At 46.0% G+C, this 12,067-nt stretch overlaps 1 protein-coding gene across 5 annotated transcripts in view; it reads right to left on the bottom strand.

The window, feature by feature from the left end:
* Positions 1 to 7,439: 7,439 nt before the first annotated feature.
* Positions 7,440 to 12,067, bottom strand: part of OXNAD1 (oxidoreductase NAD binding domain containing 1) — a 40,991-nt gene continuing 36,363 nt past the window's right edge. For 4 of the 5 annotated variants that reach the window (XM_032408753.1, XM_032408755.1, XM_032408754.1 and 1 more), the window contains 3 exons: positions 9,614 to 9,856; positions 8,714 to 8,822; positions 7,440 to 8,054 (listed from right to left, as the gene is read on the bottom strand). In XM_032408753.1, the coding sequence (XP_032264644.1) occupies positions 7,900 to 8,054; positions 8,714 to 8,822; positions 9,614 to 9,856 (507 nt within the window). In that variant the 3' untranslated portion in view covers positions 7,440 to 7,899. The remainder of the gene's footprint in view (positions 8,055 to 8,713; positions 8,823 to 9,613; positions 9,857 to 12,067) is intronic. The other variant, XM_032408752.1, reaches the window with a different exon arrangement.

The raw sequence follows: 12,067 nt of genomic DNA, 5'->3' as shown, positions 1-12,067 counted from the left end.
ACTTTTCTAGCACCTCTCTCTGTCACAGATTAGTTTTAAGGATCTGAATGACTATTCTACAAAGTTACTAAAACGTAAGTCTTGACAGTTTCCTTAAGACCCAAAGAATATGTCTTTAATTTCTGGAGGGAGGGAGTTGTTGGCAAACAGAAGTGGCTGGTGGGGAGGTACCATGGGTAAGGCATGTGGTTGTGCGACCACAACTCTGTGTCTTGGGTCGGAAGGACAGAGCCTAAGTTTTGCCCCAAAAGATTTTTTATGGCGATGCTGACAATTATAGCCACGGCTGTCCACGGTGGGGACTGTCTCTTAGAAATGGAGTGAAGGTTGGGGTGGGGGCGCCTTGGTGGCACGGTTGGTTGAGGGTCCAACTCTTGGATTCAGCTCAGGTCATGATCTCAGGGTTGTGAGATCTAGCCCCACGTCAGGCTCCATCCTCAGTGGGGAGTCTCCCTCTCCCTCTGCCCCTCCCCAACTTGTGCACTCGCTGTCTCTCAAATCAATCAATCAATCAATCAATCAATCTTAAAAGGAAAAAAAAAAAGAAAAGAAATGGAGTAAAGGGATTCATTCAATCCAGAGACAATTTAAAGACATGGATCCCACGTTGGTTGATTGGTAAAAGAAAGCAGGCTTTCCACCCTGTAACGAATGCAGTCTTTAGTAATAAACACTTCTGTATTTAAATGTGCTGCTCACTAGTTCAGTATGGCTTGGGATTTTTTCTGCTTCCTCTAAATAATATAAACGCTTAATGAAGGTGAGAAACAGATTTCACTTATCGGGGTGAGTATTAAAATTCTTCCTGCAATGAAGCTCTGTGAACCTTTCTGGGTACCTCCGCTCTTGTTGATTCTTCAACAAAAAGAACAAGAAAATCATCTTGGAAGGAAGGACAACTGGCAGGCTTGCCGGTTTCTGGCTCCACGAAATGCCTAAGTTACTAACCACCGACAACTCTAACTTCTCATGAAGCCAGGGAGCTATCCGTTCAGCCGCTGTCTCAGTCCGGCCCACCTTAAGCCCCAACAGGCAAATGTTGTCAGTTTTCTTTCTTATTAATGGTGAATCCACCATTTCTCCTGAGCCCCAGCTCCAGAATTTAATCAGCACTACAGTGCAAAAGTCCTCTACGTCAAACCAAACTTTTCCCTTGCTTCAGTCCAAGGCAGTTTCTTCTTCTTCTGTCGACACTGGAGATGCAAACAAGGGCAACTGCAACAGTGAATCAAAGATCTGAAGACAGCTAAGACCCTCCTTAGTCATCTCTCATCGGAATGGCCAACCTCCATTCCCCCCCCCGCCCCCCGCCGATCTCTAAGGCCCATTTTTTCCATCAGGAAATTGCAGAATGGTCATGCCGAAAGGGATGGTCAGTTAGGTAGTCCTACCCACTTGACAGATCAGGAGAGCAGGGCATGGAGGGATGGTGAGTCATGCAGGAAGCAAGCTGTAGAACAGGGATGATTTAGGTCTCTCCGTGCCAGGCACCCTGTTCTCTCCATCCTACTAAACAGCCAACTAAACTTGTCCTATTCTTTGTTTCTTCTCTCTAGGCTCCTACAGTCCCTAAGAACAGAGAGGCTTAGTTGGATTTTTAAAAAATCTCACTAACTGGAATGCTCTGGCAATGGGCTGTTCTGGTGAAATGAGTCTCTCTCTTAAAAAAAAAAAAAAATGGCGGCCAGTCTACCCTGTTAATGGTGGGAAGGATTTTGGAACAAGCTCAAGGATGAGTCTGTGGGGCAGAAAGCCCTCTAAAAGGAGAGGAAGGAGACCAAGTCCCAGTCCCATAGTTCTAGCTTTGTCGCTCCCAGCCATGTGCGCCTGGGCAAGCCGTCTAGCCACGCAGTCTCATTTCCCTTATTGGTAAGATGGGATGGCGTCATCACCCTGATGCCCCTGCGTACTGCACATAAATGTGGATAATTTAATGAGATAAAACAAACTAGAGTCAAATGTCAATACTTCTGTAGGATTCACTTGAAAATAGAACTCTAACCAAAATCTAGACCACCAGTGAATTCAGGTTAACCCCTAAGTTACTATTTCCCCTCACTTCTCCTCTATCACATTACCTGTGAAAAGGAACCTATACCACTATGCATTAGATCTTTGTGTTTAAATAACCTGGAGATGAAAAAAAGGAGGTAAAGAAAATACAGAATATACTAAAAAGCTAAAATAATTAAAACAGTGTTATACCAGAGTAGGAACAAATAAGTAAACCTATGGAACAGAGAATCTAGGGAAAAAAAATCCATCTGTAGGTGGGAATTTCATATGTGATGAAGCATTTCAAATCATTGGGGAAAGTGTGGAATATTGGATAAATGGTGGTGGGCAACTGGAGAGCCATATGAAAAGATCAGATGCCTATCCCCCGTCAAGCACAAAAATTAATTCCCAATGGGTTAAAGACCTGCAAAAGTATCAGAAGACAATATATGCATAAAAGCTGAGGGAAAAGATGGATATATTTGATTATATATAAATATAAAACTTTGGTGTTAAGTTATAACAAACAGAACTCAGGGACAAATAATAGACTAGGAAAAAACATTTGCAACACATATACAGGCAAAAGATTAGCATTCATTCTATTTTATAAAGACTTACAAATCAGACATCAAAATGGACATGAAGTGTAAACACACCATTCTAAAAAAAAATGGCTAAAATACTTTAGCTATCTCCTGGCATTTTTTTCAAAAGTCATCTTTGACTCAACCGATGAGGCAAATACACTTTAAAGACTTAGACAATCCAGTGTTGCCAGAAGGTAGAGAAATGGGTACTTTCTTACTCTACTAGAATATAAGTCAACTAGGCATTTCACAGGGCAATTGGGCAATACCAGCCAACTTTTGATCCAGAAATGACACTTCTAGTAATTCCACAGGAATACATGCACAAAAATTACACAAAAAAAGTTTGTTCACCACAATACTGTTTGTAATAGGCCCAGACTGGGAACAACTAGATTTTCATCATAGAGACACAGTTACGTACGTTACGGCATATGCCCACAGTGTGGAGTGTGCGAGAAGACTGAAATTCACAAGCACACATATCTGTGTATGTATACAAGGTGAATATACTGTAAAATGTCTAATACCTAGCAATCTCTTTATATAGAAGTTCATTGTAGGCCAGGGAATGGGATGGGAGAGAAGAAAACTTTGGCATTTTGGTGTACATACTTTCATATTATTTGATTGTTTACAATCATACTTATCAAGTAATTAAAAAAGGACAAAGGAAGAGACAGAATCTTGGTAAGCTGAAGCAGAGTGAACTGGGACCTGGGTATGAGACGGAAGAGATGAGGTCAGACTTATGGGCTCCTGCAGGGTTATTAAGAACCCGGAACAGACTGGACCAAGATGGCTGCTTGACTATGAGGAAGTCTGGATTCCTGAACACAAACACTTTTCAATGCATGCCTCGAGCTGATGGTGGATTAGGAGGTATCTTCCTAAAAGTCATCACCACGCTTGCTGCGGAGGCACATATTAGGAAAGAATAATATGAAAGACGAGGCATCTATTTCTCTAAGATGAGAATAGAAGACGTCTTTGAGTTTCATTTAAAATAAAATGAAAGAACAGCGCTTGGGTTAAATTATCAGCACACGATCATCTGCAGTACCCAGGAATGAAGGAAATTGCTGTTTTCCATCCAGAAAGAAAAAAAAAACCTCAGGCAGGGGAGCACGACACCGGACAATGCCCGCAAGCACGCACATACTGCGGCTCACACAAGTGCATGTGAACATATGTGCAGCAGCTGTGCATCCCTGTAGAACAACTCTCCTGAGCTCTAGAGTGTGGGCACAGCCCCTCCCACGGCCTCTCCCGCGCCTCCACCCACAGGATGTCATCCTCCAGTGACTCGCCCAGCCAGCCACCTTCTACAGCTTCTCTTTCCACGGGTGACAGGTGCAAAAAAAAAACACTTTTCTCTCCAAAGCATTTCCACTTCCAATCACAGAAAAAAAAAAAAAAGTTTTCCAAACTCCTTAACTTGCTCAAGACAACCTTATATTTTCCTATCTTCAGTTTCTAGCCCGGTGACTGCACATACTAGATGCTCAATAAATCACACTTAACCGAGTTATCATCCTCCAGAAAAAGTCGTCACCTCCCCAACTGGTATCCCCCTGAATGATTCTTTCATAGTTTTTCAGGCTGTTATCTCTCTCATCTTAAAAATACTGTGGTTTAGTCAATAGTACTGTACCAATTTACCTGTACTGTTGACTTCCTAGTTTGGGCTAAATGCACCAGGGTTATGTAAGATGTTGATATTCAGAGAAGCCGGGTAAAACATAAATGGGAACCCTTTGCAACTCTTCTATAAACCTAAAATTATTTCAAAATAAAAAGTTTTAAAACAAAACAAATTTTAAAAAATGAATTAAAAAAACGGGGGAGTTCTCTTGACTCTACTTGCCTTTCCTATCTTTTTCCTTCCTTTTATAGTAAAATTCTTTGAAACTATTATCTATACCCACTCGTTACAATTTTTCTCCCAGTTGTTCCTAAACCCACTCCGATAGGTTTTCCTTCTTCGTATGCTTTCCTTGATTACACCCATCTTATGGAGATCGCCAGTGACCTTCCAGTCGCTAAATCAATGTCCGCTCATGGGAACTCATCTTTCCTGTCCTACCAGCAACATGACACAGCTGGCCAGTCTGTGCTCCTTGAGACAGCTTCTTGACACCACACTCACCTCCTTTTCCTCCTTCCTGCTTGTTAGAGCACTGTTGGCACCTCTGAGAGCCCCAACCCTCATCAACCCACACAACCAACACAACAGGGGTCGCCCCCCAAACAAGCTGAGTGTTGGAAAATTGGCCACAATGGGTACAGTCAAATGTACAGAAAGTCATGAGTTCATAATGATACTTAAAAAAATCTCACTGGTGACCATCTTTGGAGGTTGCTAGGGCAGCAACTCTTACTAGGCCAATTGATAAAGGGCAAGAATCAAGCACTGATTCTGTGTTTCATCATTTTTATAACAAGATCTTTTTAAGTAGAGGCTACCGACCACAACCAGGGTTCCAGAGAATATCTTCATCTCAGAGCTCCACATCCACCTGCAGACACCCTGTTGGTGAGGAATGGTAGACGATTTGGGAAAGACCAAGTATTTGATCCATTTTCTGGAGAGCGCTGATGCTCACAGCAACACTTCAAGTTTGAGGAAGACTCGGACATCAGCTTAACCCATCTCTTGCGTAGACTGGAAAAGGGTCTCCTGTCACAAGAAGAAACAGCTTTCCACAGACTCATTGGGCCAGAAGGATCTTTAAGAATCCCTTTAACACAGCTCATCAGCTCTGGGCAGGTCCTTTCAGCCACGTGAGAAATATTCCTTAAAGCACCTGTCATGTGTGAAGCACACCGCTGAACAAGACAGGGCCCTACCTGCATGGAGGTTAAAGGTCAGTGGACTAAACCTAAGTCATCCAGCCTCTTAAAATCCTTTCTGAAGAGGACAAGGAATAGCAAATTAATACCACACTCCAGCAGTGCTCTACCAGGCACTTTATATGTTTTATCACATTTAATCCCTGTAACAGCCCTCGGAGGTATGTAGTATTATCTCTGCTTTCTATGCACTTGCAAGTGTGCGCACGCATGTGTGTAATTACAAACTGAGGCATGCCACAGTTGAGTGACTCGCTCAAGGTCATCTATCTAGTGAGCAGTATGAACCCAGCAGGGGCTCTCTCCAGTCTGCATTCTCAGCCACCACACTATAAATTCAAGGCGCCCTGGCTGGAGATGTGGACTAGCCTGGCAAACAAGGGCAACGGGCCATTCTCGGCCAGCAGACCAGAAATGCTGTCCAGCCCTCGGCACCCGAAACGACACAGAGCTGGAAGAACGACAGTCCAGGCAAAGGTCATGACCTGGCCTGTCTCAGCAGGTTACAGATGGTGACAGGGAGTCACCGGCAGGGGGGGCGGGCAGGACAGGTGGACCTTGCTCGGCGACAACAGCAGACAGACAGGCAGACGGGCTGTGGCGGTGGGTGGACGGAGGCGGTGCCTGGCACCCCCCTGGGCTCCCATCATCTCATGCTGCGCTCAAGATGCTCGCCCTACATCTCCACTCCCCGCGCAGAAAGGCTTGGGTTGGCCACTTGCTCTGTACCTTGTGTCCCCTTCCCCGCTGGCTGCCTTTGCCAGTCAGCAGAAGGACCCCCCCTGCTGCTCCCACACCCCTGAATCTCATGGTGCTAATTCTCCCATGCCTCTTGAGTACTCAGCTCTCAAGCCCAGCCCTTGGGTCTGGGCCCTTTGGGGCCAGTTGCTGAGCCAGGGCTCCTTACAGTAGCCAGAGCTTCGCATATTCCCCTCACCTCTGAAACGCTGATGACCTCTGCCTTGAGTAAACTTTGAAATGCCCATCAGGGCAACCCCCCCCCCCCCCCGCCCCTTCCTCCTGCTGAATTCGAATCTGGGATTGAAACGGTTGACAAATGATCTTTGCTTAAAACTTGACAAAATTCAAAACGGGGCAGAGGCTAAAATCCTAGTGCCAGCCATCATCAGTCCCCATAAATCAATTCTGTGTTTAAGCTCCGAAGTCCTCACACCATGAGGCCTGCAGCCACAGAGATGACAAGGTACAAGCTGTCTTTTCCCAACAGCTCAGGAACAGAATCCCAACTGGGGCTCCTGTGTCTCCAGAACTGATCTTTCCTTCTTCCCAGACTCCCTTTACCCTCACAAGCTGGTAGCCTTGGGCCCGACACTGTGTGTCACAGAATGGCCTGGCCTCAACCTATGCACTCCTTTTGGATTTTCTAAAAATCTAAAGGAAGGCAAGAACAGCAGTCTGCTTTCTAGCAGTTTCATTAGAGCAGCCTTGGGATGAGGCTCCACCATTGTCTCTACCCATCCTGGGGACTGCCTCCCAAACCCTGGGCTTAGCAAGGAGTTGTATGTCAGTTGCTTTCTTTCAGTCATTCAACAAGTACGTGTCGAAGACCTGCTGGTGCCAAGAAGAACTCTGGCAAAGAAACGAAATAAAAAACTGAAAGACCGGATTTGGAAGTGGTTCTGTACCCCCTAATCAATCCTCACCACATTTTTAGAGCCAGCCAGCCTAGTCATTGAAGGCAGATCCGACATGCAATGCAGCAGTCACCAGGGCCTTTGTCCCAAACAAGGAACCGCCCCCTGCAGAGAGTGTGAAGGCAGGCGGCCAAGACACAGAGCACAGGAAGGGTTTCGTTTGAGAAGAAACTAACAATTAGTCAGGATAATGCACTTAGGACATTCATTAACATTAAGCAAACATGCCAGACACTCAATTCCCTAAAGCAGTTTTCCTCATAATCTTCCATTTCCAAACCCACCTATGATGGTCTGAAGAAGCAAGGCTTTGGGCTACAGGGAGGTGAATGAAGGCATTAAATATAAAGAATTTTCAAAGTAAAATGATTAGGACCGTGTTTAAATTATAAGTTTATTGAGCATAAGATATAAAGGTTGCTATCAAATGAAGATAGCTTACATTTTACACACAAAACAGCATTCTTATATGATTAAATTTAAGTCTATGTCTCTTTTTTCCCTAAGAGGAAAGAAAACCTATATTGACCAATTCAAGATAGATCATGAGATAATCAAACAGTTATTAATAAAAGAAAATCAATAAAGTAAAAAATAATTGAATCAATGAAGTCTTTGTAAAAAATTTATCATCTAAGTCTGTCTGCTGGTTTTTCTTTTATGCTCCAGCTGATCACTTAGTTCAACCTTAAAAAAAAAAAAAAAAAGCTGAGCAGAGGTAAATTTGTCGTGCCACAAATCATAGCTCTGTTGCTGTCCTGGGTAGATTTCACAGCTTTCTCTTTTCTATCTTTGCCCGCTCCCTACCACCACTTCTCAAAGCAAATGTGTTCTTTGGGAACGTGGCTGTTTTCCAGTTGCTTGGAGAAAAAGTCTGTCATGGGAGGTGGGCCACAAATATAGAACAAAGTCTCTTGTGAAATATGATCTCTTATCTCCTTCTCCGTTATTCTTCCTTCTACCAAAAAACAGAATAAACACCAAATAAGCCAGACACGCCTGTACTGAAATGAGGAAGGACTAACTACAACTCAGCAACGGGGTTTATTTCCAGTAACCCAAGCTCAGGGCGTCTAGTGTGGACTCGTTCACACAATGGCTCCTGGTGGCAGCACCAGACGCCAGACCCAAGCAGAGAATGCATCACCAGGTTCCCTAAGCTTACGGCGAGCAAAGTGGGGAGCTAACCATCATGCACTCTTCAGGCAGGGCCAGTTAGCTTCCTGATCTCTGGCAGAGATTCAGAACTGGCTTCAGCAAAGTAAATAAACTGGTGAAAAAAAATCTTTCCAAGCAGGGGAAACCACGGGTAATTCAAATGACCATTAATGGCAAACGGCATCAATTCAGTCGAGGCTGGAACATAAAATCTTTGGATGTATACTACAGTGATGACACAAAGGTCCCCTTAAAATATGTGGAAAATAAGCTTTTAACATGGGCAGTAAGAACCCCATATATAATAAGGAAATCCAACCAAATCTCTCATTTTTCCATGATGAATCACCTCCCAGTTCCCCAGGTAGTAACATCCCAGTAAAGCAACTACCCTCCACCAGCGGCCCGTGCCACCAAACAGCCACGTGGACATAGTCAAAATATCTCTGGGGGACTCACCCGTGATGTATGGCTTGAGTTCTGCACTGATTTGGGCTGTCTGTTTCGTAACATGCAAACTGCACGCAATCTTCTCAGGAAATTCATTTACTAAATCGAGGATATTTTTCTGGAATGTCAAACGTATTTGGTCACACTACAATTTTAAAAAATCAAAACAGATGTGCACAGCCACTGCCGCTGAACCCCAACTCCCAGTCTGCACACGTCTGCCACTCTCTTCCTCTCTACTTAGAGACATATTGTTTGCAGCCTCGCAGGCCGGAGCATTCACAGTACAGAGGGCTAGTTGGCTTTAATTGAAATCTGAATATGCTAACAAGCATATTACTAACTCTCCGGGAGTTTTTTCTTTTCCCTTTTTCTCAAGCAGTGGCAATTAAGCAGCAGTTTCACTGACCACAGTTGTGTCTTTTAACTGTTTCTGTTCTTTTGTTCATCCCTGCAGCTGCAAGGCAATCCAGAGTGAAAGCCTTCTCCTGTCAAGTGTACTTCCTTTCAACAGATGCAGCCGAGGGGGGTTTCCGTCACCCGGCGGGGGCCGAACTCCGCACGCCTCACCTCCTCTGTTATATAACCCGCGAGCCCACCTGTAGGTCTCCTGACTCCGCGGATGCTCGGGGCTGTGGCCACCTTTCTGTTCATCGGCCTCCAGATTCAGGCCCACCAAACCCGTCCTGGCCTGTCCTGTCACTTCACCGGGAGCCCCTCAACACAAGCTGTTTTTCTGTCCTAAGAAGTGGTGGTTAATTCCCCATCTGAACATGATTAACGTCAAGCCTTCTGTTGCAACGAACTCTCGTAGAGAAGACAGAGTAACGGAAGAAAGTTCCGGAGACGACTCCCACCCCGCCACGAGTTTGCTCAGGGCACGCTAGCAAGTGTCCGTCTCTCCCCTACCTTAAACAGGAGCTCACTGGTATTCTGGGCACTGTAGAACAGCTTTGTCGTCCCCATCTCGTAGCCGCTCCCTCTGTGGGCCCGTTCTCTGTGGAGGTCGGCCGCGTGCCGCAGGATGGAGAGCAGGGGGTTAATTCCGACCCCTCCTGCAATCAGCACGAGGTTTCTAGAGGCATCTGCAGGCTGCGGGTCAAAGAAGAACTCTCCACCCACTCTCACGGCCACTTCAGAGTCAAGTGTACACTACGGCAGGAAAGAAAAGATCCGTGAGTCCTTTGGGGCACAGGCCTTACACCTCCCGCTCTTCTTCAAGAAAGCGGACTACCTCTGCCTCCTGCATTTTTATCCGTGCTGAGGACTGTTTTCACCGCCGGCTCCCACTTGTCCCACTCGCCCATCACACAGGCCATTCACTGCTCTGCCTTTGTGATCCGTACCGCCTAGCAGCTCCAGAACCCAGGAGAGGGGGACTCCCTTCGGTCATTTTGCCACTTGCTCACTTCTTAGGTGATGAGCCGGGCTGTGCAACAGGCACTGGACTCAGGGCACAGCTCTGAAGCATGAGTTTCCTTTTCTGCTCGAAGCCATGGAGCTGAAACAGGCAGGCTGGGGCAGGTGTCATTACGCTGCGGCTGCCCTGGGCTTGTCAGAGAACACTCTGGGTACCGGGGGGCCCCCTCCGGGCCACCAGCAGGGCACAACCAGAGCTCCGCTGCGCAGGCTTGAGGCCGGCCCCACGGTGCTGGTCGGTGCTGTGCGCTTCTCCCCGGAGCAGCAAGAACAGGCACAGAGGCTTCACTCACCGGGGGGCGACTACCACACCCCCGACCCAGCAAAGCACCTAGTGGGTGAGGTCACTTAGACCCGAACGACCATCAGAGCTGAATGCACTGGTTCTCCATGAGGGTGACAGAGACCCCAAAAGGAGGTGTTTTGGAAACACGTGGTGATACTTTTTTATTGTCACGATGGTTTGGAAAACCCAACTGGCATTTAGAGGTCAGGACCAGAGATGCTAGCTAGATGTCTTGTGCAGTTAGCAGTGCCCTGGAGCTGGCTCCCACTCAGCTGATGGTTAAATTTTGAGGAATTTCATGAACCAGGTTTGGTTGGGTTTTTTTTTAAAGATTTTATTTATTTATTTGACAGAGAAACAGCACAAGCAGGGGGAGCAGCAAGCAGAGGGAGAGGGAGAGGCAGACTCCCCCACTGAGCAGGGAGCCCGATGCAGGGCTCGATCCCAAGACCCTGGGATCATGACTTGAGCCGAAGGCAGCCGCTTAACCGACTGAGCCACCCAGGCGCCACGTGAACCACTTCCTACTGGTAGTTTGAATTCAGCCACTGAGGGAGTATCTGCAACACAGAAATCAGCAAATGCTGCAAATCATGACTTTTTGTACTCAGCCAGTTTAGCAGCACAGGATTGCCCTGCAGAAACTTCTGAATGGCCCATGGGACATACATGGAGGTGAAAACTGGTTTGTAATGATCTGAGACTAGATCCTAACTCATTTACAAAAAACCCAAAGCACTGTGTACGGACGGATCTAGTGGAGTCCGAATGTTCCAGAATGTACCCATCGTGTAGACTGTACTCTATTGTATCCAGAACATTACCAAGTATGCTCACTGTTCTGGCCAGCCACATCCCAGCTGGTAACATGCACGTGTGGTTCTCCCATCACCAGGCAACAGGCAGCACCATCTGCACCTGTAGACGGTGTACTCACGCTGATTCCACGCTGAGGAACAGCCGTCTGACTGCTTCATTCTCTCTTCTAGTTAAGCTCTGCCCAACCACTGATCTAGTGAAATACACAGTCTGTGACTAGGAATCCCCCCTCCTTTTTTTAATTTCTCCTTGGCATTACATTTAGAGAATTATGTCACCAAAAAAAAAAAAAAATATTCCATGTGTTGATTACATTAACTTTGAATTTCATTTCAGGATAGTTCTAGAAAGAGGGCAGCGGATCTGATAGGGTTGAGACCTCTAGTTTGGATAAAATGTACTGATGTAGGAGTCAGAAGACTGAATTTTAATCACAGCCTATGAAATCCATCAAGTTCCTTCATTCCCCTGAGCCTCTGCTGCCGCATCTGTTAAATGGGTACCAACACCTGTCCTGCTCACCTCACAGGGCTGTGGTGGCCATCACGAGACACCTGGCGGGGAAGAATTCCCTACTGGGCTGCTGCCATCTAGCTCTATTACAGGAGGGGGTTTTAGTCACTGAAGCTGCCAGGAAAGAAAAAGTGCTGGGGGTGCCTGCTCCTTTCTTCCCTGCCACTAAAAGGCAACCCAGAACTAAAGAAATTTATATGAAGAGCAAAAGTTGGCTCCATTACATGTTCCTGATGTAAATCAACGAAATGAACTCCCTCCTAAGAAGCAATAAGTTATCATGTGCTTTTTAAAGACCAAATCCTCAACATTCACTCCTTGGAGCC

This window comes from Phoca vitulina, unplaced genomic scaffold (genome assembly GCF_004348235.1).
Source record: "Phoca vitulina isolate PV1807 unplaced genomic scaffold, GSC_HSeal_1.0 scaffold10, whole genome shotgun sequence".
Taxonomy (NCBI): domain Eukaryota; kingdom Metazoa; phylum Chordata; class Mammalia; order Carnivora; family Phocidae; genus Phoca; species Phoca vitulina.
The sequence above is the reverse complement of the archived record's forward strand: the minus strand, read 5'-3'. Positions and strand labels throughout refer to the sequence as shown.